We start from the raw sequence: 23,948 nt of genomic DNA on the forward strand, positions 1-23,948 counted from the left end.
CAAGAGCACATATCATCTGTTAACCTGCGCTAAACAAAGAGAGGTTTACACTGCCGAGGAATTCAAAGAACTTTTGGCAGAGAAAGAACAAGACAATAGCGGCCCCGGCGAGAGCGAGACTCACTCTAAATCTGCCACATTGTGTTTCTGGCTTTGATCTCTTCAAACTTGCCTGCATGTGTAAGGTTTTGCTCTTTAAATACATTAAGACCTCAGACGCAGTTGGGGTATTTGCCCAAAGATTAGTTTACTTAAAAACAGAGAGACAGAAACCGCCCGAGTCAAAAAGCCCAACGGAATGACTAATCTGCCATTCAGAACACTATCGCTGCATTACAACAAGACTGTGTGTGTACGTGAAATCGTGTGTGTGTGTGCGTGTCTGTGGTAAAACATCAGGTTCAAAGGACTTGGGCTCATAAAGCAGTCAAGGCCTTTTGTGTAAATACTTTATTCTGTAACAGCATTTGATCCAGGAGCAGCCAAAATATACAAATGTAACAATTTGGAGTTAAGCTCGACAAGAAAGAAATGCGTGTGTGCACGTGTGCGTGGATGTGTAGAGGTTTACGTTACTGGGTATAAGCTTGTAGTTTCCCAAAACATATTTAGAATAGTCACTTCAGCATGAAAAAGAACATGTTTAACCATCAACTTAGCTACATAACTTTTAGTATATGTCAGGAAAAAATGCTTCACTTGACTGTTCACACAAAGAAAGACAGTTCAGTATTTCTCAAATATATATTGTGATATTATTACAAATTAAAATAACTTTTCTATTTGAATATATTTTAAAATGTAATTTATTCCTGTAATGGCAAAGCTGAATTTTCAGCATCATTACTCCAGTCTTCAGTGTCACATGATCAGAAATTCAGAAATCATGCTAAAATACTGATTTGGTGCTCATAAACCATTTCTTATTATTGTGAATGTTGAAAACAATTGTGCTGCTTTTTTTTCCTTTTTTTTTTTAGAAACCCTGATACTAAGCTCAAAAGAACAGCATTTATTTGAAATAGAATTCTTTTGTAACATAATAAATGTCTTTACTGATCAATTTAATGCATCCATTGGTGAATAAACAATTTCTTTCTGAACCAAAAATCATACTGACCCCACATTTTTCAACGTTAGTCTATCATTAATTATGTTTAATATCAAATAGTGTCCATTTTAGGTTTCTAAAGTTTGTGTTTTTTATATGTGGGTGCAAGTACATTAGATGCAAGCTCCAGAAATAGGTCAAAAGTTGTAATGCGAAGAGGTAATCAATAAAAAAAATGGATGATAATTTTTCAGCATAATTTTTAATCAGCTAAAGCTGTCACAGGCATGTTCTGTTTTGGAAACCATAGTTCAAACGAAAACTGCATCGCAAACTTGTGTGGTTGGAACGACAGCTCTCGAACTGTGGTTAGAAGCATGGTTTCTTGTTTTTATGACATGTGGACTTAAATGTGCCATCGAACGTTTTTTACAAGATGTAATAAGTCTAAGGTGTCCCCTGAATGTGTCTGTGAAGTTTCAGCTCAAAATACCCCATAGATTTTTTTAAATTATTTTTTTTAACTGCCTATTTTGGGGCAACATTAACTATGCACCGATTCAGGCTGCAGCCCCTTTAATTCCTCACACTCCCCGCCCCCGGAGCTTGCGCTTGCCTTTAACAGCATAAACAAAGTTCACACAGCTAATATAACCCTCAAAATGGATCTTTACAAAGTGTTCGTCATGCAGCATGTCTAATCGCGTAAGTACAGTGTTTATTTGGATGTTTACATTTGATTCTGAATGAGTTTGATAGTGCTCTGTGGCTAAAGCTAATATTACACACTGTTGGAGAGATTTATAAAGAATGAGGTTGTGTTTATGCATTATACAGACTGCAAGTGTTTAAAAATGAAAATAGCGACGACTCTTGTCTTCGTGAATACAGTAATAAACTATGGTAACTTTAACCACATTTAACAGTACATTAGCAACATGTTAATGAAACATTTAGAAAGACAATTTACAAATATCACTAAAAATATCATGCTATCATGGATTATGTCAGTTATTATTGCTCCATCTGCCATTTTTTGCTGTTGTTCTTGCTTACCTAGTCTGATGATTCGGCTGTGTGCAGCTCCAGACTTTAACTAGCTGCCCTTGTCTAATGCCTTTTATAATGTTGGGAACATCATGGGCTGGCATTATGCAAATATTGGGGCGTACACCCCAACTGTTACGTAACAGTCAGTGTTATGTTGAGATTCGCCTGTTCTTCGGAGGAAGGAGGAAACAATGGAGTTTGAGACTCACTGTATGTAATTTCCATGTACTGAACTCTTGTTATTCAACTATGCCAAGGCAAATTCAATTTTCCATTTGATGGCACCTTTAATAAATCGTTATCTTGAGCAAAATAAGCAAACTGACATTAAGTACAATGTATATTTCGAATATATACAAATGTCATTTACATATTTTAGTTTGTCAAGAGATTTTAAGCACTGATTTTGAAGAGTGAGCATGTGCGTACGTGCTCTGGTATGTAAGAACAAGCCTATGATTGAATCTGGAAATAAAACAAAAAAAATGAGAATTAGTCCTCAGGTGCCATGTCTGTAATTTATAGCAAAAAAATCTAGCATTAATTCGACTCATTTAAAGAAGTTATTACTCCATCACCTGTGTGACATCATTCATCAACGTGGCTGGACGGCAGGTTTGCGACAATATTGTTTCGGGAGACAGTCGTAACTAGCTAGTTGATTTGTTCAATACATGGTACTATGTAGGCTATGTCGGACTCCCCGCAGGTAACTCATAATCTGCAGTTGTTACTCCTGTCTCCTGACAAAAACATTGCATGCGGCGCCTGTGGAGTGTGGAAAGTTACTGGAGCACGCAGCCACGCACGTCTCTCACAAGGAACGTCACGGCAGTGATTGACAAGCCAGAGGGCCAATCGTTTACGCGATGACCGCATAAACGATTGGCTGATATTTTTAAGGCCCTACCTCGTGCACAGATGATGTATATTAATATTATTCCTTTCAGTGCACCTAATAAATAGTCTTTTATCAGTTAGTAAAGACAGTTTCAAGTAATATTGCAAAAATGTATAAAACAAAACATCCTCTTTAGCACCTTTAATGTACTTCTGCAAGTTCATTCATTCACTTTCAACAGATATTCAAAATGAAGAACACATGAATACTTCTACATTGCAAACAACCACATGCACAGTTTATCAGAGTTTAATCTGTCTGATTAAGACAGCCATTAGTGTCATTGGTAGGAGAAATATTGAGAAATAAATGAAAGTGATAGTCCAGAAAATTGTCATGGCGAACGATTTATTGAGGCAACAGTTCGGTTAGAGCCATGAATCACATCTGAAACTTTGCCACAGCAAGCTGGAAATTACAAGTCAGTGTACTGTACTGTTTAAATCGTCCATCAACTCCATCTTACTCATTAACAACTACCTAAATGAGCCCTTGAGGGATTGTTATGAAAGGATCTGGACTTGTGCGAATAAACATGAACACATTATTTTGTGTTCGGTGAGCATGTCAATGTGCTAAATGCCCTGAGGAAAGGTCAAGATAACTTAAAGAGTGACAGGGCAGGGGTGACATCTTCAGTCAAAAATTTCAATCAGCAACATCTTGAACATGGCAGCACATAGAGATCCACTCTGAGATCTGTCATCAGGTCTTTAGGGTGTTGGAGAAAACCTTAGGTTCAGACACACTCACCTCACTGCAGTGCAGACACGTACATCCAAGAATCTGAGGAATTTAGATGTTTCAGACACCTAGAAGGTGGAGAAGGATAAAATAAATAAAGAGCTCATCACATCATTTTATTTTGGCATGAAATACAATTGCCTATTGTGTCCACATGTGCTACTAGTTGCTATAGGGGAGGCCAGCATGTGTTTCTGTTCAGAAGGAAGATGTTCTTTTGACCACCCTGTTAGTTTCACAAATTCTACGGTGGCAAATGCTTGATACTTGGAAAAGATACAGTTCAGTTTTGAGTTCTAGAAATGACAGTGTTTTAACAATATGAACTTTTAACCAAAACTCCAAAAATTCCTCAGCCTAATCGCTGCAGTGTCCAACTGTTATTTCTTTTCACGCAAATTATGATTGCAGGGGCAGATTATTGATTAATAAAGAGTCATTTTCCTTGCATAGGCTAATACTATGTTGTCACCTCAAACCACTTTTACCATAGTACATTATTTATAAACTAATAGGCCTACATTTTAACATTTCCATCGCATTTTCAGCTCCATACACTGTAAAAAAATTATCGTGATTTTAACGGTAAAAGACTGTAAAAATTCTACGGTGAATAACTGTTAATTGGTTAACAGAAAGTTTCTGTACTATATGCAAAAAAAATAACTGTAAAAGATCTAACTGTACACTTAATGTAATTTTTGGAAATGAAAAAGAACAAGTACTTGTATAATTTACAGTAAAAAATGGTAAATTGACATTCCCATAATTCCCTGCGTGACACTTCACATTTGATGTATTTTCATCTCATCTCATTTTGATGTATCACCACAGGCACATTTTCTGGGTTGCAACATTGTGATTCTTGACAGAGTAAAACAGTCTGTGCTTATTTATACAGCTACAGTGAATCTGGTCTAGATTAGATCCCTGCACTGCCATACTCTCTAACACCAGCATGATTTATTAGCCAATACAAAATGACTCAAGCCTGGTTGTGGACCTGTTGGCTAACTTGGGTTATCAAATTTAGAAAGAACAAATCAGTACCGCAGGACTACTGTACTTTGAGATTACATTCTCTATGATGTTGTCTGCGTTTGAGTATATTTGTAAGGTATTTGATCTTCAATTCAGCATATGTGATTCAATTCAACAAACAGCAAAAAAATAACATTCTTTGCAGTTACATTTTCAACAAAAGCACAGTTTTTAATTTCTTGCATCTGATTTGATAGGCCTACACATTTGATACAATGGCTGCAAATGCAATATTAGCTTCACTTCCTGTCTACTGAAATACCTTCATCTGATTGATTTCTGAAGGCAGTAGATGTATCCTTTGCTGCCTTTAATATCTCACAATCCTGTTCCGTTCCGTGACATTTAAGCTAAAAAACAAAGATGCCATCTGAAATTTACAGTTGGTCAGTTTCTGTGTAAATGTTTTTGACCAACGTTTGTCAGTTTTGATGTTATTTATAATGAGAAATTACTAGTAGTAATTAAATATGTGCGTAGTTATCACCGACGCTCCCTCTATTTTAGATCATTTAACTGTTATGCTGCCTCAGAAGTCTGTCCGAAATCAGTTTTGTGAGGTACCTTTGTGCACAAATGCTGCCTGCAAAGTCCTTGCATTATAAGGCAGTGAGGCATTTTGGGATGCAGCCACAGATATTTGAAGGTAGATATTTGATATATATATATATAATGTATTTCCGTTTATACAGTAAAAATACACAAAATGTGATTTATTTCTGTTTTATAAAAACAATTTGTTAGTATCGCATTTACTTAACAGTCTGAAATACAAAGCAAAAACATGCACACACACACACACACAAATAAAAATCTGAACGTGACAAGTTTCTGACATTTGTCTTGAGGAAGAAGCATGCATTTGAAGTCTTTTGATCCCTCAAAGTATTTCTTTATTTCTAACAGGGATTTAGAGATTTGCATTAATATTCAGAGTTGTTTTCTTAAGAAGGTCCAGCCTCTTCAATCATATTTCTTCACTGATCTTCAATTGAGAGCCTGATTGTTGTCTTAGATGTTTGTTTATTTCATGTGGAAGAATATCACAGTAAACAACTCCCGTGCTATGAAAAATAAGTAGGATGAATCCAGATAAATTGGACCATGCACTTTTTTCCAGTTTTGAGATAATAGCACATTTGATTATTTATTTATTTTTACAGTATATGCGTTGCACATGTGTATATATTAGACTTCATTATATACACTTAATATGCATTGTTTTAAACATAAATTTTGCTATGTGCACCCTAACCAATCCCAAAACCTTGTGGGCCAATATCTGCATCTTTTGTGGCAGACATTGCAACAACTGAAATCAACAAGAGTTTCAATCTGAAAGAGCAAACAATTAGACAAGAGCTTGACATAACTATGTATATTCATTATAAAAAACAAAACAAATACTAAGAAATATCTAGATTTTTAGTTATTTTAGCTTTTCGTAATGCTTGTTTTGTCTTATTTTATCTCATTTTAAGTCATCTTGAGGCCCCCTATTGGTTGAGAACCACCGAGAGAGCTCTGATTTATTTACTTTAGGCTCGGTCTGTTTATAAATGAATACATTTCAATGCCATACTTTAGACCTGATGAGAAGAGTATCTTGGTGTTTTTGTGCATATATCTGGCCTATATCTGAGCCTTTTGTATATGTGCAAATGTTGTTCTCTCTGTAGAATCTACAGGCCACCTAGGAGTTTTGTTTATGGTAGCACGCGCCAGGGCTGCCGGAACTCAGCGCGAGCCCTGCTTGAATTTGTTTAGATGAAGAGGGAATGGAGTGCCTTGTAAGAAGGGTCTGAGAGGGAGAGCATTAAATTAAAAACATAATACGTTGACACAGTGTGCAAGTCTTATTTAAAAAAGTGCATGAGAAGGAATGTTGTTTTTTATTTTTTCTAGGTTTGCCGGAATATTTCCGGCACAAGATGTTTGAAAATTCTAGAGAAAGATGAATCATGGTTTGATTGCTTGATCAACAACGCTACTATAAACCATTGTGACTTCTCTGAGGGTTTCGTGCGACGCCCTTTTGTTCGTCCCTGTGCGCTGTGAAGTGTGTTTGTAAAACAACCTAAACAGTTCTCGCGCAACCACAGAGATTGCAATCTCGCTCCAGGCGTGAGGGTTCTCCTCTTGAGAGCAGGATGGCTTTTCTTCTCTGCAAAAGTCAGCATGTCTTGATTGGTAAACCTGCCCACACCAGAGAGGCAAGCAGATTTAGTGCTATCTCTGCTTGTTCTCCAACAAAATTTAATAGATCATTATTTGTGGTTAGACAACAGACAAGAGTTCAATTAAGTAGGGTTGTCTTGACCTATAGGCATGTATCTGTGTATGTCTGAGAGAGTGAATGAATGAAAATGAGTTAGAGAACAAAAGAAAGAAAGTGTTTCAACTGCCTAGTAACCATCTTCTTTACTCATAATAATACTCTGGAAAAGACTTACGATGCATAATACCACAGAGACATCCGTTATTGAAGTTACTAGGTAACAAAAGGGTTTTTCTCAAAAATATCATCAAGTTAAACACTACCGTTCAAAATTTGCATATGATCTCTGTTGGATCGTAATGACACTGGAGTAATGACTGCTGAAAATTCAACTTCGCAGGATTAACAGGATTAAATTACATTTTAAAATCTATTAAAATAGACAAGAGTTATTTTAAAGTGTAATAACATCACATTATTACAGTTTTAATGCATTTTTGATCAAATAAATGCAGCCTGAGTGAGCATAAGAAAGCTCTTAAAAAACATTAAAGAAATCTTGCCGACTCCAAACTTTTCTTGGTGGTGTATATATAACTGTTTCCATAATGAGTGAAAAGCGGACACATTTATGGGATATCAGACTCAATTTTACTCATACCTGATAATGGCAACAAACACTAAAAAAAAACATATACTGCAAAAAAATTACTTGCTGCTTGTTTTTAAATCCTTGAAACAAGATTAATTTACTTTACAGAAACAACACTGCATATGTGAAGTTTGACGGATTACACTTATATTCAAAATTCAATATCGTAGTCTTTATATCTAATGAAGTTGTTTCTCAAGTGAATTTATCTTGTTTTTAAATTTTATCTAAAAAAATAAAACAAAAAATACTCATTAAAAATAAGATGTTTTACAGTGTAAGATAACTAGGTTGTCATACAGGGGTGAATATTAGCTCAAACAAACTGCTGTCTACCGGCACTCAGTTACCAGCCAAAAGGACTGAATGAGCCTCTGAGACTACAGTGACATCCAAACGATAAAAGTGTGTGGTGAAGTCCAACCGGCCAACTTTATCCAAGAAAATTCCTTTCAGCGGTGTCCACGAAAGTAGCAATGTCATAAGTTGCAGGCTCACAGACTGGGTTACAAAGTGCACCCAAAACTAAAGCCCCCCCCACCCTTCCACCCAGATCAAGCAGGGTAGCTGACTGCGAACTGGTTGTAATATCTTATGACATATTGCTATAAAGAGAAGTAATATATAAGAAGCTCCAAGTGCCCAACCAAAGAGACCACTAATCACCATAATAGTGACTTCAAACAAAACCATTTTTGGGAAACATTATTAAACTAAAGAGAAAGATAACTGCAGAAGTTGGGGAAAATGAGTGAAAATTCTATTAAAACATCACAAACCCCTTTTTGGCTTGACAAAATGGTACTCATAAAAATCAATTTATCAATTTATCTATAACAAAGGCATAGTATACAAATAGTACAGATTTTTATATTTCCAACATTTATTTTCCACTGGCACAATGTGTTAATGTGATTTTAGTGGTATGACTTTAATTATATTTTGTTAATTGATGAAATTAATATGCTGGTAAATTTCTGTATTGAAGTTCAGAAATGTAAAAGATGAAACCTAAATAAAGTTGATGTGAAGCAATAATTTGTGTTATTGAATACATAACAGTTAAATGAAAATAAATAAAAATTAACTGTGAAAATAACTACAGTAGTTTTAGGCATACTGTAAAATAAAGTACAGCATTATACTTAATGATGTACTTTATTAATTTTACAGTATGATTAAAACTACTGTAATTATTTTTACGGTAATTTTACTGTGGTATTAAATACAGCAACTACTGTATAAACGTTGCCAGTAAGTTACTGTTAATTTGACAATAAACATTTTACAGTGTACAATTAAGTTCAACAAATTGTTGAGCATTAAGTCAACTAAATAGTGCAGAATGAAACAGGTGACAAAACATTTTCTGTTGGCATTTGATTGTATAGTCTCACCTTTAGCTGAACTGTTTTGTGTAATGAAGTGTTGACATGAGCCAAGAATTCCACCATCACTTTCTCTCTTCTTCACACGCAAACAAACACACACACTCATACACAGTCACAGACTTTACAAATTATTTTTACTTGCATATCAAGCCTAACAAAGACCCTGGTTTGAGTCTGGCCTGGGTCATGTCCAGATCCCATTCCCCTTTTCCTGTCTCCACTCCAATGTCCTATAAAATATAGCATATAAAAGAGTATTATATATATTGACATCACAGAGATGTCAACTTCCTGCTGTAAGCACCCTCCCTTCCACCCAGGTATAGGCCTGACTAGCGGTGGGCCCTGTCTAACCCACAGCAAAACACTGCTGGTAGAACTTGTACTTTAGAAAAAAGTAAAGTGTACACAAAAGGAATGGAAAACATTATTCATAAAGAGCAGTTATCTTGCATTTACTTTATCATTCATGGTGATTATTTTCAGCAGGGCACAAATGTATCTGTGTGTGTGTGTGTGTGTGTGTGTGTGTGTGTGTGTGTGTGTGTGTGTGTGTGTGTGTGTGTTAATGGATCGATGTTGAATTACCCTGTTCTTTCTGTAATCTGCATCTGGAGATCCGTTTGTTCCAATGTAACTTCCTCTGATTAATAACCCAGACAAATATACACAAGTAACACTGGATCAATACAGGACTATATTGACCAACAATAGCATCTGCCACTCAGTCAATGTCTCCAATGACCATTACTTTATTGAGTGTAATTGAAGGGATAGTTCAACCAAAAAAAAAAAAAAAAAGAAAATTCTGTCATCATTCACTTATTTTTATATGGTGTATGACCTGTGCGAAACATAAAAGAAGATTTTTTTTTTTTACTATTTAGAAACTTTTTTGTTTGTTTGTTTATACAATGAAAGTCAATGGGGTCCAAAACAACACTGGATCCCAACGACTTTCATTGTATGAACAAAGAGTGAAGAAGCAAAAGTTTTTACTGTGATGTTAATCACAGTAAGGACAGTTTATCATTAAATCACACATATTTTTGCTCCACTTAAATAAATCACACACAGCTTAAAAACAGATTTAGTCTACATAATATAACAAAATATGAATATCAAACACCCTCTCTGGTTTCTTTTAGAGTAAATCACAGCAGCAGTAAAGCGAGGGCGGGGTGTGTCGTGCGAAGCACAGTGCGTGAGCAGGGCGAGCGTTTGGATCCCCTTTCAAGTTTAGACAAAGACAGCAGAACGGCTACGCTCGCCAGGTAAACACAGTTCCACCGGCAGACCATAAGGGTGGAGGGTGGGGGGAGCTTGTTGCTTACATTTCTCTTAAAAAAATGACTCCTGCACAGCACAGAGTGGAGTTAAAGCTGTCAACACGTGGCATAGAGTGCAACTCATATCAGATACTCCACTATCAGATTTTTTTTAAGAAAATACCTTTTGTAATGTTTTCTCCGGGCTGCATGCGAGCAGAGCCGCTGTAGCGTGTGAGGAGCAGCGATAAAGAGTCGAGGACCATCTGAATCAGAATGCAACAGAGATGGTTCAAACATGATGTTCTCTTCTATATCCTAAACTTGTCATCCCACCATCTTGATACACAAACTACTGAATGTAGACCCACAATAATTCCATTTAATCCTCACCTTACTGATGTACAACCACAATAACTTTAATAGATTTAAGGTTTACTCTCTCACACATACATCACCTCTCTGTAACCTCTCTGTAATAACAGTGCTTGCCTACCTCTGTATGTTTGTTTATTTTTCTTTTACTGGTTTGGCAAGTTAACATCACCTCAGGTGAAAGCCCTCCTTGAGCGTCTGTGCAAAAAGTGCAGTGAAAGGACACACAAACACACACACACACACACACACACACACACACACACTGAACAGACAATGAGGGCAGACGTTTTGTTGTTAAACACATGGCTACTCTCAGCAGACACAGGGAATCACAAAGTTTACGTGTTTCAGATTCCTCTGAATGCACACCCACATACACACAAGCACATTTCACATAAGTGAAAAATCCAACCCTGAGTCATGACTGTTTGCAAAACACATATTTTATATTTTGTTATTTTATAGTTATTGTTTCCTGATCAGCCTAATCTTATAATAATGGATTATAAATTAAATTTTAGCTTCATAACACACATCAACAGTCAAAAGGATTCAATAATAATATTGGACTACTATGCATCAGGATATATACATATTTATATATATAGGATATATATATAATTTTAAAACATACAAAAAGTAAAACAAATGATCAACCACTACAAAACATAAGGGTTTTGGCAGATTTAAAGGATTGGTTTACTTTAAAGGTGCCCTAGATTCAAAATTTGAATTTACCTTGGCATAGTTGAATAACAAGAGTTCAGTACATGGAAAAGACATACATTGAGTTTCAAACTCCATTGCTTTCTCTTTCTTATGTAAATCTCATTTGTTTAAAAGACTTCCGGAAAACATGCGGATCTCAACATAACACCGACTGTTACGTAACAGTCGGGGTGTACGCCCTAATATTTGCATATGCCAGCCCATGTTCCCAACATTATGAAAGGCATTAGACAAGGACAGCCAGTAACGTCTGGATCTACACAGGTGAATCAACAGACTAGGTAAGCAAGAACAACAGCGAAAAATGGCAGATGGAGCGATAATAACTGACATGATCCATGATAGCATGATATTTTTAGTGATATTTGTAAATTGTCTTTCAATTTACGAATTGGAAGATGTTTCGAAAGACGTTTCGAAATATTTCGTTAACATGTTGCTAATGTACTGTTAAATGAGGTTAAAGTTACCATCATTTCTTACTGAATTCACGGAGACAAGAGTCGTCGCTATTTTCATTTTTAAACACTTGCAGTCTGTATAATTCATAAACACAACTTCATTCTTTATAAATCTCTCCAACAGTGTAGCATTAGCCGTTAGCCACGGAGCATAGCCTCAAACTCATAGAGAAGCAAATATAAACATCAAAATAAATACTTTACTCACATAATTCGAAACATGCATACAGCATGCATGACGAACATCTTGTAAAGATCCATTTGAGGGTTATATTAGCTGTGTGAACTTTGTAAATGTGCTGTAATATAATCGAGAGCTCGTGTGGCAGGGAGCACGCAAATTAAAGGGGCGGCGCGCTGAAAAAAATCAGTACATAGTTAATGATGCCCCAAAATAGGCAGTTAAAAAAATTTATTTAAAAAAATCTATGGGGTATTTTGAGCTGAAACTTCACAGACACATTCAGGGGACACCTTAGACTTATATTACATCTTGTGAAAAAGCATTCTTGGGCACCTTTAAAATTAAAATTACCCCAAGCTTTTTTCACCCTCAAACCATCCTGTATAAGATTTTCTTCTTTCTGATGAACACAATCTGAGTTATATTAATAAATCTCCTAACGCATCCAAGCTTTATAATGGCAGTGAACGTGACCAACGAATATGAACCTCAAGAAAGTGCATCCATCCATCATAAACATACTCCACACGGCTCCAGGGGGTTAATGAAGGCCTTCTGAAGTGAAGCGATGCATTTGTGTAAGAAAAATATCCATATTTAACAAGTTATAAAGTAAAATAACTAGCTTCTGCCAGACCGCCTTCCGTATTCAACTTACAAAGAAAGTGTAATGCCTTTCGCAGTTCAAAACACTTACACTAGATCCTATGCCTTCCGTATTCAACTTAAAAAAAGTGTAACTGAAGTAAGTAGCAAAGGCAGTCTATGGAATGCTGTCAGATTTCATCAAAAAGATCTTAATTTGTGCTCCAAACATGAACAAAAGTCTTATAAAGTCGGGTTTGGAATGAAATGAGGGTGAGTAATTAATGACAGAAATTTTATTTTGGGGTGAACTAACCCTTTAAGATCACTTAATAATTTTTACACTTAAATTTAGTGAGGAGCTTAAAGACAATGCTTCAGTGCTTCTACATGACTATACTTAAATACACTAAATGCAGGTCCACAACACCAAATTGTTTAAAATGAAATCTTCAAATATTGAATTCAGTCCTATACAGACTTTTAAGCTTATTTAAGCTCTGGAAACAAACTGTTTAATACCAGCTCGATCTCGATCAGCTCAAACTCGATCACGCAAAGGCTTTAGTTTCTCACTTGCTGATTCACTCATTAACTGAAATAAACGGTGGATGTTTTATTGTCCGAGACTCAAAACCACATTCAGAGACCAGCTTCTAACATGACACCATGCACCTGCAATCCTTGCAACTGTCACGTTATACACTTTCTGTCACGCAAAGAGTTAGAAACACATTTTAAAACAGAATTAGGTTTCACACTTCATAGTGACAAAACGCCTCTCGCGCTTGCAGACGTAAACACATATCCACTCAACAACAAACACACAACTACTCATTGTATCAAATTACACACTTGGAACAAAGATAACAAAAACAAAACCTAAGTGGGAGGAAGGAGAAAATTTAAGGAATTCATTAAGAAAAAAAGAAAGGGAAATGCTAGGTACAGCGTATAGCTTGAACCAAACGAGGCAGAAAACAGGTGCGTGTTCTCTCATGACAGCTCTGTAAAGGGGTGTCTTTGGGATGTAATCAAATATGAAATACTTTTCACACACATACAAACACCGGTGCTGCCACACACTGCTATACGAGCCAAAGCTTCTGTGATAATGAGAGCGTAGACTCGGCTGCGGTATCATTTCTCTCGGCTGTTAGCTCAGCAGTGCGCTAACATCTTACTGTCGTTTTATGTGCCAAAGCTATAATGTTGTAGTAATCATAGCATCTGGTGGTAGTTAAATGGTAATCCAAATCTTAAGTGACAATCCATGAGTGGTATCTCCCATTGACATGACCTCTATCAACTCTGTGACCTTGTCTATGCACTCAATCCCATTTATCATCTGTAATAGGCTATATGTTGTAAGTCAAGTCAAGTCAAGTCACCTTTATTTATATACCGCTTTTTACAATGCAGATTGTATCAAAGCAGCTTTACATTGATAACTGGTATATAATTTGGCTGCACAGCAGCTCTTAAAGAATAGTGTCAATGCAGGCAGATCAAAGCACTGTTGAATAAATGTCAAGAATACTGTTGAATAGGGCTGGGCGATATATCACATGCGATTGTCACGCGCATTTCGTCAGTAAAGCCGGTTCCCTGATTACCGCTAAATCGCCATCACCTGCTTTCAAATGGAGCGCCATTTAATAGACAGAACTGTAGTTCACTGACAAGCTATGCAATCGATTGCCTTCGATAATGAACGCGATATTGCGTAGCTTGTCAGTGAACTACGGCTCTGTCTATTAAATGCCGCTCCATTTGAAAGCAGGTGATGGCGATTTCGCGGTAATCAGGGAACCGGCTTTACTGACGAAATGCGTGTGACAATCGCATGCGATATATCGCCCAGCCCTACTGTTGAATATCAAATGTAAAGTCAAATGTCAAGCGTCCCCAACTAAGCAAGCCAAAGGCGACAGCAGCAAGGAACCCAAACTCCAACAGGTGACATCAGGTGGCAAACAAGTGGCAAATAGGTGTTAAATGGAGAAAAAAAACCTTGGGAGAAACCAGGCTTAGTCAGGGGGCCAGTTCTCCTCTGGCGAACAGTGCTTTGTTACGATTCAGGTTGCTATCATAAGTCTGATAGTAACATTCAAAGTATTTTTTCAGTTCCATCCAGTTGAGGATCGTATTCGTCACGCCGGTATGGACGGTGGAGGTGTAAGTGTGCTGCTAAGTGTGCTGTGTGTATGAGAAAAATGTATATTTATAAATATATATTTAGGTGTTCAAGCGCATAGCGTTATATTGTAATTGTTATATTTTCCAACTATCAGCATCAGCAGATAGCAACTCTCCTAAAAGTGATCGGGCAGACCAAACTGTAAGTCGAAGAGACTTGAAACTTTGAGGGCTGGTAGTACTTAGACCATCTACAACGTCACCAATGCTCACCCCGATCGGCCTGACGGGCGCGTTACAGCGGTCAAAAGTATGAAATGGCTCATAACTCCTGAACCATTACGCCTATGTATATCATTGGAATCCTTGGCTCAAGGCGGACAAGAAGCATGCCTCGAAATGCATTCGAAATTTTCAGACATTTCAGACAAAATTTTGGGGTATTTTGAAAACCTACTTTTGCAAACTAGTCCAAGGTTTTTGACCAAATCTGAATCAAACCAGTGCAGCGAGATTCTCTGAAATCTGATTGTCAGTAGTTATAAAAAAAGCTGAAATTCTCATTCACGTTCCCTAAGGGCCACCAAAACGTTCTTTTACTATAATTGCTATAACTCGTGAACAGAATGAGATATTTTCACCAAACTCAGCACACCTATGTAAGAGCTCATTCTGTGGTCGCGTGAAAAAGGATGCAGCGACTGGCCACTTGGTGGTGCTATAACAGGAAAAAACATGAAAATGGCTACAACTACTTCACCGTTAGTCCGATCGACTTGAAAATTGGCATGCAGTGTCTTTGACCGAGGGGCCACAACTGTCTATGAGGACATTGACCCATCTCGAACAATATATGTCCGCCGTCGACCACTGAATTTTGAACAGCTATCAGACAAGGTTAACGAAGGCTGATCGGAATGAAAGTTGACTGTGAGAAATTCAAAAGAAACAGGCCACTGGGAGGCTCCTTTGAGTTTTTCATGTGTGTAAAGGATCGTGTATTGTGCGATTTTTCGCACATGCCCACGACATTCATACCCCATGGTAGAACTCCTCATTCTAAGCAACTTCGCATCTAGGACTGCAGGTGTCCATTGAATTGTTCATTAAAAACTGAAGATTATTTAAAAAACCAACTTTGGTGAGCTAGTCCTATGTTTTTGTCTCAACCTTTATAAATGTTAAAAGGCTTTAAAAACCATATGTTTTTTTTTTTTAATGGAAAATTGCCTGTATTGGCTGTAAATGGTCTTTTCCATCTATGATCTAAGTGGTTACATGCTTTCTAAATAAAACATAATATCTTTTTACGCATGTGCTTAAAGGCCCTAAAGCTCTTGAACCCCGATAATTGCTGCTCGCAGCTATATTTATTTTACAATTTGCTACAGATTACATTTAACAGTGTTATTAAATTATTAAAGATAAACTTTAATTGTGCATTAGATGTAAATGTAAAAATATAGGAACTGAGAAGCACGATCAAATATTCAATATTGATCAATACTGATAAATGAAAAAAAATCTCTAAATATTGGTGCTGATATATTGTGCTTCATTATATACACTAAATCTCTTTTATTTAACACCCAAATGTTTTTTTGCTAAATAAAACACAGACAACCAAACAAATTCTTGAAATGCTTGATGGCCTCGTCAGTATTTAAAGCTAAAAAGATAAGCGTAGTGTAGATCAAGTGCTGGATCCTATCTTAACACAGACAGAAGATAAATAGATGACTTTGAACTTTTTGTGCGCAGAAAAAGATCATGACACCTGCATTTAAAAAAAAAAAGATAAACCACACGCACACCTGTGCACACACACATCGCATCGCAGACAGAAGGAACTGAACTTAAAGTTATCAGATGGCCATTGAAGCTAAACACAACAGGTATGAGGAGAATGATCGTTTCAGCTGTCACAAAGGGAGAGAGATGGTGACTTTTGCAGACCAGGAATCAAACTGCCAAACATTTAATATGGTCTCTTTCTATTAGTGTTTGATTACATTTTTAAAAAGATTGGTTGACATGCCCTTTAAAAGTCAGTTTTAGGTCTGCTCAAGTGTTCAGCCTGCTGGAAATCATTTTGTCTTGGAATGGTAAGGGCAAGGAGTAAGCACAGGCCCGAAACTCTATCTGACTGCAGCGGTTCGGAGCCGCACACAGTGCCAAACTGCTAAATTCATATTTATTTGAGTTTCTGACTGGGGAAGCAGTCAAGGCCTTTGAATATATCCAGGGATATTCCAAGACATTTTAAAAAGAAATGTGGCCAGCATCATACATCAGGACATAATTCATTTCAGAACGATTCAAAGTAAAAAGCTTTGTTGTTCATAAATGAAGTAGATCTGTGTTTTGTGTGTGGTTTATGTGAGTAGATTTAGCAAGCCCTTTTACATATGACAATAGTAGGCCTGGGACAATGGAAGTATGGAGGTCTGTAACCTTTTCAATGTATGGATGAGTTTAGCAGTATAATGAATGTACAAGTTTTATAGTGAAGTGGAACATATTTTACGCTTATTTTTATGAACTGTTTTTGTTCGTACACTTAAAAAGTCAATGGGGTCCAATGTTGTTTTGGACCCTAGTGTTCTTCTTATTTGTTGTGGAAAATAAAGTTATGGTTACTGAGAACCTAACAGTAACACATGCTTAGACTGTCTCCATGGAAGACTATATAATCATTTGTGTATGTAGGTGTATTTGTGTGTGTGTGTTTATAGACACACACCACAAGTCGCACAGGCTTGCTTGCCTGCCCCATGAACCCAGAAAATTACACACACCATCGGTGCACAAGAGAATGTTTTGGATTCACTCAAAGAAAAAATATCCCAAAGGCTTTATGTAGGTGTGGTTCAAAAGACAGTTAAATGATTATCACTCACCTATAGGGCACGTTAGGAACTTATGAAACTTCATGACCTTTCACTGTGCCTTCACCTCTGGTGAATTTTTAGGCAGGTGTTGTTTGCTGCCTTCTATTTTTTTTTTCTTTTCATATACTCTCTGACCTGTGTGTGATCTCTAGGGTGCTTTTCATATATGTGGCCCTTGTCCAAGCTCATCATAAGTGCAGTAAACTTCCCCATTCTTTCAAAAGTCAGCAACTGCCACGAGCAAATTGTTTCATTAAACATGTAAACTCAGTTTACAAAGAGTGATCGTGAGTGACACGTTGATGTCAGGTATTGGGTGCGTCAGAATCAGGTGTGACATTCCACATACCGTGGCGAGGTCACCTTGCCAATATCACAGTTCAAATGAATTAGCAGGCATGTTCGCTTTGTCTCACAAGTGTACTTATGTCTGAATACAATGAATAAGAAGAATGTAATGAATGTTTTTTCTGATGATAGAAGCATCAAAGGCCATATATATATATATATATATATATATATATATATATATATATATATATATATAATATGTCCCTCACAAGTATAGAAACGCACATTCATGTTTGTTTTTCTATCATGGTGGAGATTTTTCACAGATGTATTTTGATTTATACTACTAAAGATACTAAACTTTCACATTAACAAAATATTTAGCATGTTTATTAAGCTGTTTTCAGTGTGGAGACTGTTGGCTGGGTTTCACAATGTAGGTCATTTCAGGTGTTATAGGCTATCCTTGAACTTTTTAAAAGGTAAATTTAAATATATAGGCTTATAAAAAATGAGAACCCTTCATATATCAAGTCATTTTTGATGACTTATTTCCTAAAATACACATGTACACACACAATGGTTTCACTATATTTGTAAGGATATTGTAAGTTGATGATGAACAAGTAAATTAGATTTAAATTGTATTGTTTTAGATTTAAATGTAAATATTAATGAGCCTTTTCTATATTAAGAACCTCTTCAAATGTTCTCACAGGTTATTTTTAAGAAAAGAAAAGAAAAGAAAAGAAAAGACGTCCTCACGACTCCTCACAAACCCCTCACACTCTATGCATGCACTTACGGGGGCAGGTGAGCATCTCTAAATCTTTAACTCGCGTGAATGTGTTTGTGATTGACAGGTCTGGCCTGTAAGCCCCGCCCTCGTGGGCCGTCCTTGCACAGCGATTATATTAACACCCGCCGGTGCACTACGTTCTCCCATGAGGACTTTTTAACCGATAGGAAGTGATAATTCTTGTTTCTTTCATAGACTCTGACACTGACTGAGACTTACTCCCGAAACTGTTGCTAAAATCGAACAGCAGAAGACTTGAATAAAAAGCTACTCAGTTTAAAGTGACAGAGGCGCCTTACAATGAAGTTGGAGGTTTTCTCTGCGAGTCGCCTTGTGGACAAGGACCTCTGCAATGACATGGATGTGAACGTGGCTTCACCGCTGTCCACGGAGGAAGAATTGGGCTCGGATGGAGACTGTTCAGCCAACAGCCCAGGACCAAGTGCCCCCGTTGCGGACGGGAAGGCGAAACCATATACGCGTAGACCCAAACCACCATACTCCTACATCGCGCTCATTGCTATGGCCATTCGCGATTCCAACACCGGCCGCCTCACACTTGCTGAAATAAACGAGTACTTAATGAAAAAATTCCCGTTTTTTCGGGGCAGCTACACGGGGTGGCGAAACTCTGTACGGCATAACTTGTCATTGAACGACTGCTTTTTAAAAGTGCTGCGAGATCCCTCACGTCCGTGGGGAAAAGACAACTATTGGATGTTGAACCCACACAGTGAATACACATTCGCAGACGGCGTTTTCCGCCGGAGGAGGAAGCGCATCAGTAAGAAGATCCTGAGCAACTCGGAATCTCAGGAGCGCGCGCCTGCGGATGACAGCCGGCTCCCAGCGCGCGACGAAAGCTCCAAGTTTTCCAGTTCGTTCGCCATAGACAGCATCCTCAGTAAACCGTTTATGCGGAGGGAGCAAAGCACAGAGGACACGTGTTTTGGTACCAGGCTAATGTTGTCAGCAGCTCCGCACTTTCTGCCAGTCGTTATGGGCTATCCGCCCTCCACAGCGGCTCACGCGCCTCAGAGCGGATTCCAGGTCAGTTCTGAGGTGTCGAATGCCTTTCCGATCTACAGGTGTAATACGGTGGACATTACTAACATCAGTCGAATGCCGGACATACCGACTTCCCTTCCGGGTTTGGCACATTCTCACACTACTACTGTTCAAGAAACTGGATTTCACCCCTTCAGAATAGACTCTCTGCTGTCATGAAATGACAAGCGAACAAGGCAATTTACAGACAATATCACGCTTAAACGCAGTTTCTTTGGTGTTTGACACACCAGTTATGTGCACTTTTTTTCTGTTTCGCGAAACAGTTTGTGTGTTTTGGACTATGTGCTTTATTTTTCGTGATTTTTAAGCCCAGCATGCACAAAGAATACACACTTACTGCAGTGCTGCATGCTTGCTGTTTAGATCTCTTCTATCAATGCCTCGCCGGTGCACAGTGTTTACTGAATCCATTTTCATTTCTTGTAAACGATGGCATAACCATGCCAATAATTATAGACAGAATGTGTATTTAAATGTATGTGTATTTAAATGTTTGCTTCTTTGTAAAACTGTGTTGGGTTATAAGTGTAGGCCTACCGTGTTTCATGTCTGTGTAAATGTGTTTGTTTAGAGCTGTGCTCAGTCAGTTGGACAACATATGCAGTTGTACTTTCGTCAATAAAGGAAAATGTGAGAGAAATTAGGCATTTTCAATCATTATTCTTCTGAAACTATATTGCCTGAACTCACTGGTCATTAGACACAACACTTACATGTTTTGCTTACAATGACTGACTTGCTGAAATCTGTAGCCTACCTTAAAGGCAAAGGCACAAGCAAACACTGAAACCAAGAAAAAAATTGTTTGAAATTTGATTGATTTGATGTAAATTTTCTAAATATTAAACAGTTAATTAAAATTAGAGATAAGTAGCCTAGGTAAAAATACGTTGTCACGACATATAGAATAGCGAATAGAAATCGCGGTCACCTGAGGGAGTAACCATGGAAACTGGATGCCGCTCAAGTATTTACTGTAGTATCAATATCAATCATCAAACCAAACATAGGCCTATACAAAAAAATAGCCTAATTATCATTATGCATAACTTTGTTACTAATTCACATAATAAACACAAAAATGTTTATTTAAAACGATATAGAGACTCCGATAATTGCCTATACAATATATTTTCTCATAATGTAAAATTACAAGGTCTGTTAACTGACCAAACGTTTCAGAAAACTCGTGATTCAAAAACAGTTTCTCTTCAAAAACAAAAAACAAAAAAACATATACGCCTACAAGCGTGAGTCACTGAAGCTGCAGCCACGCATGCACTCCCAAAATAAAAGTCGTATGTTGTCAAAGCTGGAATGAATGGAACGGCATTTCATGCCATTTTCTCTGCGTACAATTTATTATCGATAATGTAGCCTAATTAATATAGCCTAATAAATTAATATCGTTATCCTAAGCAGTGATTTTGTCGGTTGAATTATACACTTAATAGGTCAAGTAGGCTACCATTATAATTAAAGCAATTGGAAATGCGCCTGTAAATTCAAAATAAGCTCGACATCACGGCTTATTAGTTACAACGGGTCTAGCACAAACATAAGTCAACGTATTGAACAATAGACAATTTCAAAATTGCGCTAAAATTTGTCATAATCAAAACCACTGCACGAACAAAAGCTATTTTAGACGTTAGGCCTATTTATTTATTTGTATGTATGCACTTATTTAGGCTATTTATTGCCATTAACAGAAATGAAGGCAATAATCTAAAATGTCTGCAGATGAATTGATTTCCATTTAAAATCAGGCAAGTAGCTACAAAATACCTATTCAGGATAACTCTAATCTCAAACCTGCAAGGTGTCTACGACAAAAGGACAGCATGGGACGTATTTGTACAAAAATAAAAATCATTAAATGGAATAACTACAACGAAATTTTATAGAGCCTAAATTTTACATTTATCAATATTTCATTTTGTGTATATATTTGTTTTTTTAACATGATATTTTTTATTTTTTATTTTTTTTATTTTGCTCGTCTCAAACATGAAATATTTTGCGCTGTCCGCGGTACTGAAACAGGGCCATCGTTTCCTTTTCAATTTCAGTTCTCAGTCACGTCATCTCCTTGGGTTGACAGCCCTGTAATTTTCAGGTCAGGGAACGGGCCTATTTCAGAGCATACTAAATCTGGGAGCACGTGTCTTTCTTCACTTATGCCTATATATTTGTCCTTACTCCTCAATGAATGAATGAATGAATGAACGAATTAATTAATTAATTAGGCCTAATTAACGAATGAAGATGATGTTTTGTTGTATAAAGCGAACAATCAGTAGGCCTACAAAATGATAAAAGTTGAGAGAAATCGAGATGCTCGACGTTGATGGAACTCTATTGCACTATTATAAGGTTACAGAAAGCTCACAATTTTATGTACTTTTGTGGTTATGGCACGTATATAACTCGCAAATAATGCATTGGTGTATAGCTGACAATATTTAAATGCTCACTCTTTTAAATGCTTGCCATTTAAGTGCGATGCTGCAACCTGCAGGTGAACTCGCGGAATGACACACCTGTTTATGTAAAAACCGTTAGCTGAGAATTAAAATCTATCATGACATTAGCATTTCGACTGCAAATGAAACGCTCATTCGTATAGCTATAAATATACGTGCTTATCTGAGAAACACGTTAAATAAACATACAGGACTATGGTGGTGTTATTATCTACATAAACAAAATCGGGGCAATAAGAGCATATTTTCAGATAAATAATATATATAAATAAATAATTATGAAAATATACGAAATAATACAGTATAAAATTGTTTTATCAAGTCTAGGTAGAATTTCCTTATGGTTTCGCTCATGCAGTGCAAGTATTGACATTCAAACCAAATGAACGCACTGTAAAAAATGCTTTCATCAAACATTCTCAATTGTTTCCATTTTTAACTTGCCAAAAAGAACAGCAGGCATCAAATAAACTTTAGTTTATTAAAAGTTTTCAAATTTCGAGGGATGAATTTTTCAGTGTGTAAAGGCTACTGGCTTAAATAATAGGTCTACCATTCTGGAACAGAGCAATGAAGGCGTATAACTAATAAAAATTAAAACATAAAAAATAAAGCATCGATAGATCAAATAACAGATTATTCTTACTGTCTTAAACTCTAATAATTTATTAATTAGGCCTAATAATGTCTCTATATATTCTAATAATTTAAAACTGTTTAACGCCCTTTTTCTCTAATAATTCAGAGGAGGTAAAATATTTCAGTATGTTGTAGTTGTGTGTCCGGTGTAAGGAGTCTTAAATGGGACACTTAAAATGGTTTGATAGCCTACTTCATATCAGGCACAAAATTGTCTCAGATCAAAGGTTGACTGGACCCTTTGATGCATATTCGTTTGACAAAGAATAAGTCATAAATCTTGTTTACAGTGGTTCAATTAGGTCTGTAATGAAAATAGATCAGTGAATGTATTTGGGTGAGGGAGCACGATGCTTTCTTACGCACATAACGATGGCCTGTGTTCAAAGTCTCGTGCAGAGCTCGGTTTCCTCTAGAGCAGCCGCGGGTATCCGGGACTCGGCGGGGGTCAGGCGCTCAGCGGGCGGGGGAAACCCGGCGAAATACTGCTTATATAGCGCGGGAACATGTTTTTATCCACATCCTCACGGTAAGCCTAAACTAGGGGATTGTTGATTTGCTTTGTTCAAAAGGACACTTAAAAGAGTTGGGTGATTAAAAAGGGAGGGGAAAAAGAGAGCGCGAGAGAAAACATATCCGCGCTATTTAAAAATAGGCCTAAATAAAAAATAAAAAGAAAGAAAGAAAGACTGTAGGAGCCATAGTTAATGCGGTTTTTGTTTTTCTATTTTAATAATAAACGGTAAACAAATATTATGAATAATTCAATAGCCTAATGTAAGATTATAAACATTTGTAGGCTAATAAAATGCTGTCCAGTTGAAAACAACAGAGGGGCATTTCACAATTCGATTACAAATATATATATAGGATATATGCCTATAGCTAAGCCAATGTGAATGGCTTTGCTTTCATTTTTTCTCACAGCCTATAACAAATATAACAATTAACAAACATTTATATATAGGCCTAACATTAA

General features: G+C 36.9%; 2 protein-coding genes across 2 annotated transcripts in view; one reads left to right on the top strand and one right to left on the bottom strand.

The window, feature by feature from the left end:
• Positions 1–23,948, bottom strand: part of exoc2 (exocyst complex component 2) — an 83,790-nt gene that overhangs the window by 52,660 nt on the left and 7,182 nt on the right. The window contains exon 4 of the mRNA XM_048206477.1: positions 3,756–3,814. The gene's annotated coding sequence lies outside the window, so the exon portion shown is untranslated. The remainder of the gene's footprint in view (positions 1–3,755; positions 3,815–23,948) is intronic.
• foxq1b (forkhead box Q1b) lies at positions 18,891–20,484 on the top strand. The gene has a single exon (XM_048206487.1). The coding sequence runs from the start codon at positions 19,074–19,076 to the stop codon at positions 19,998–20,000; it is 927 nt and encodes a 308-aa protein (XP_048062444.1). The 5' UTR covers positions 18,891–19,073; the 3' UTR covers positions 20,001–20,484.

This window comes from Megalobrama amblycephala, linkage group LG11 (genome assembly GCF_018812025.1).
Source record: "Megalobrama amblycephala isolate DHTTF-2021 linkage group LG11, ASM1881202v1, whole genome shotgun sequence".
In the NCBI taxonomy this organism is placed as follows: Eukaryota; Metazoa; Chordata; class Actinopteri; order Cypriniformes; family Xenocyprididae; genus Megalobrama; species Megalobrama amblycephala.

Bases quoted from the DNA above. Each gene is read 5' to 3' on its own strand.
- foxq1b (XM_048206487.1), top strand. From the start codon at position 19,074: ATGAAGTTGGAGGTTTTCTCTGCGAGTCGCCTTGTGGACAAGGACCTC.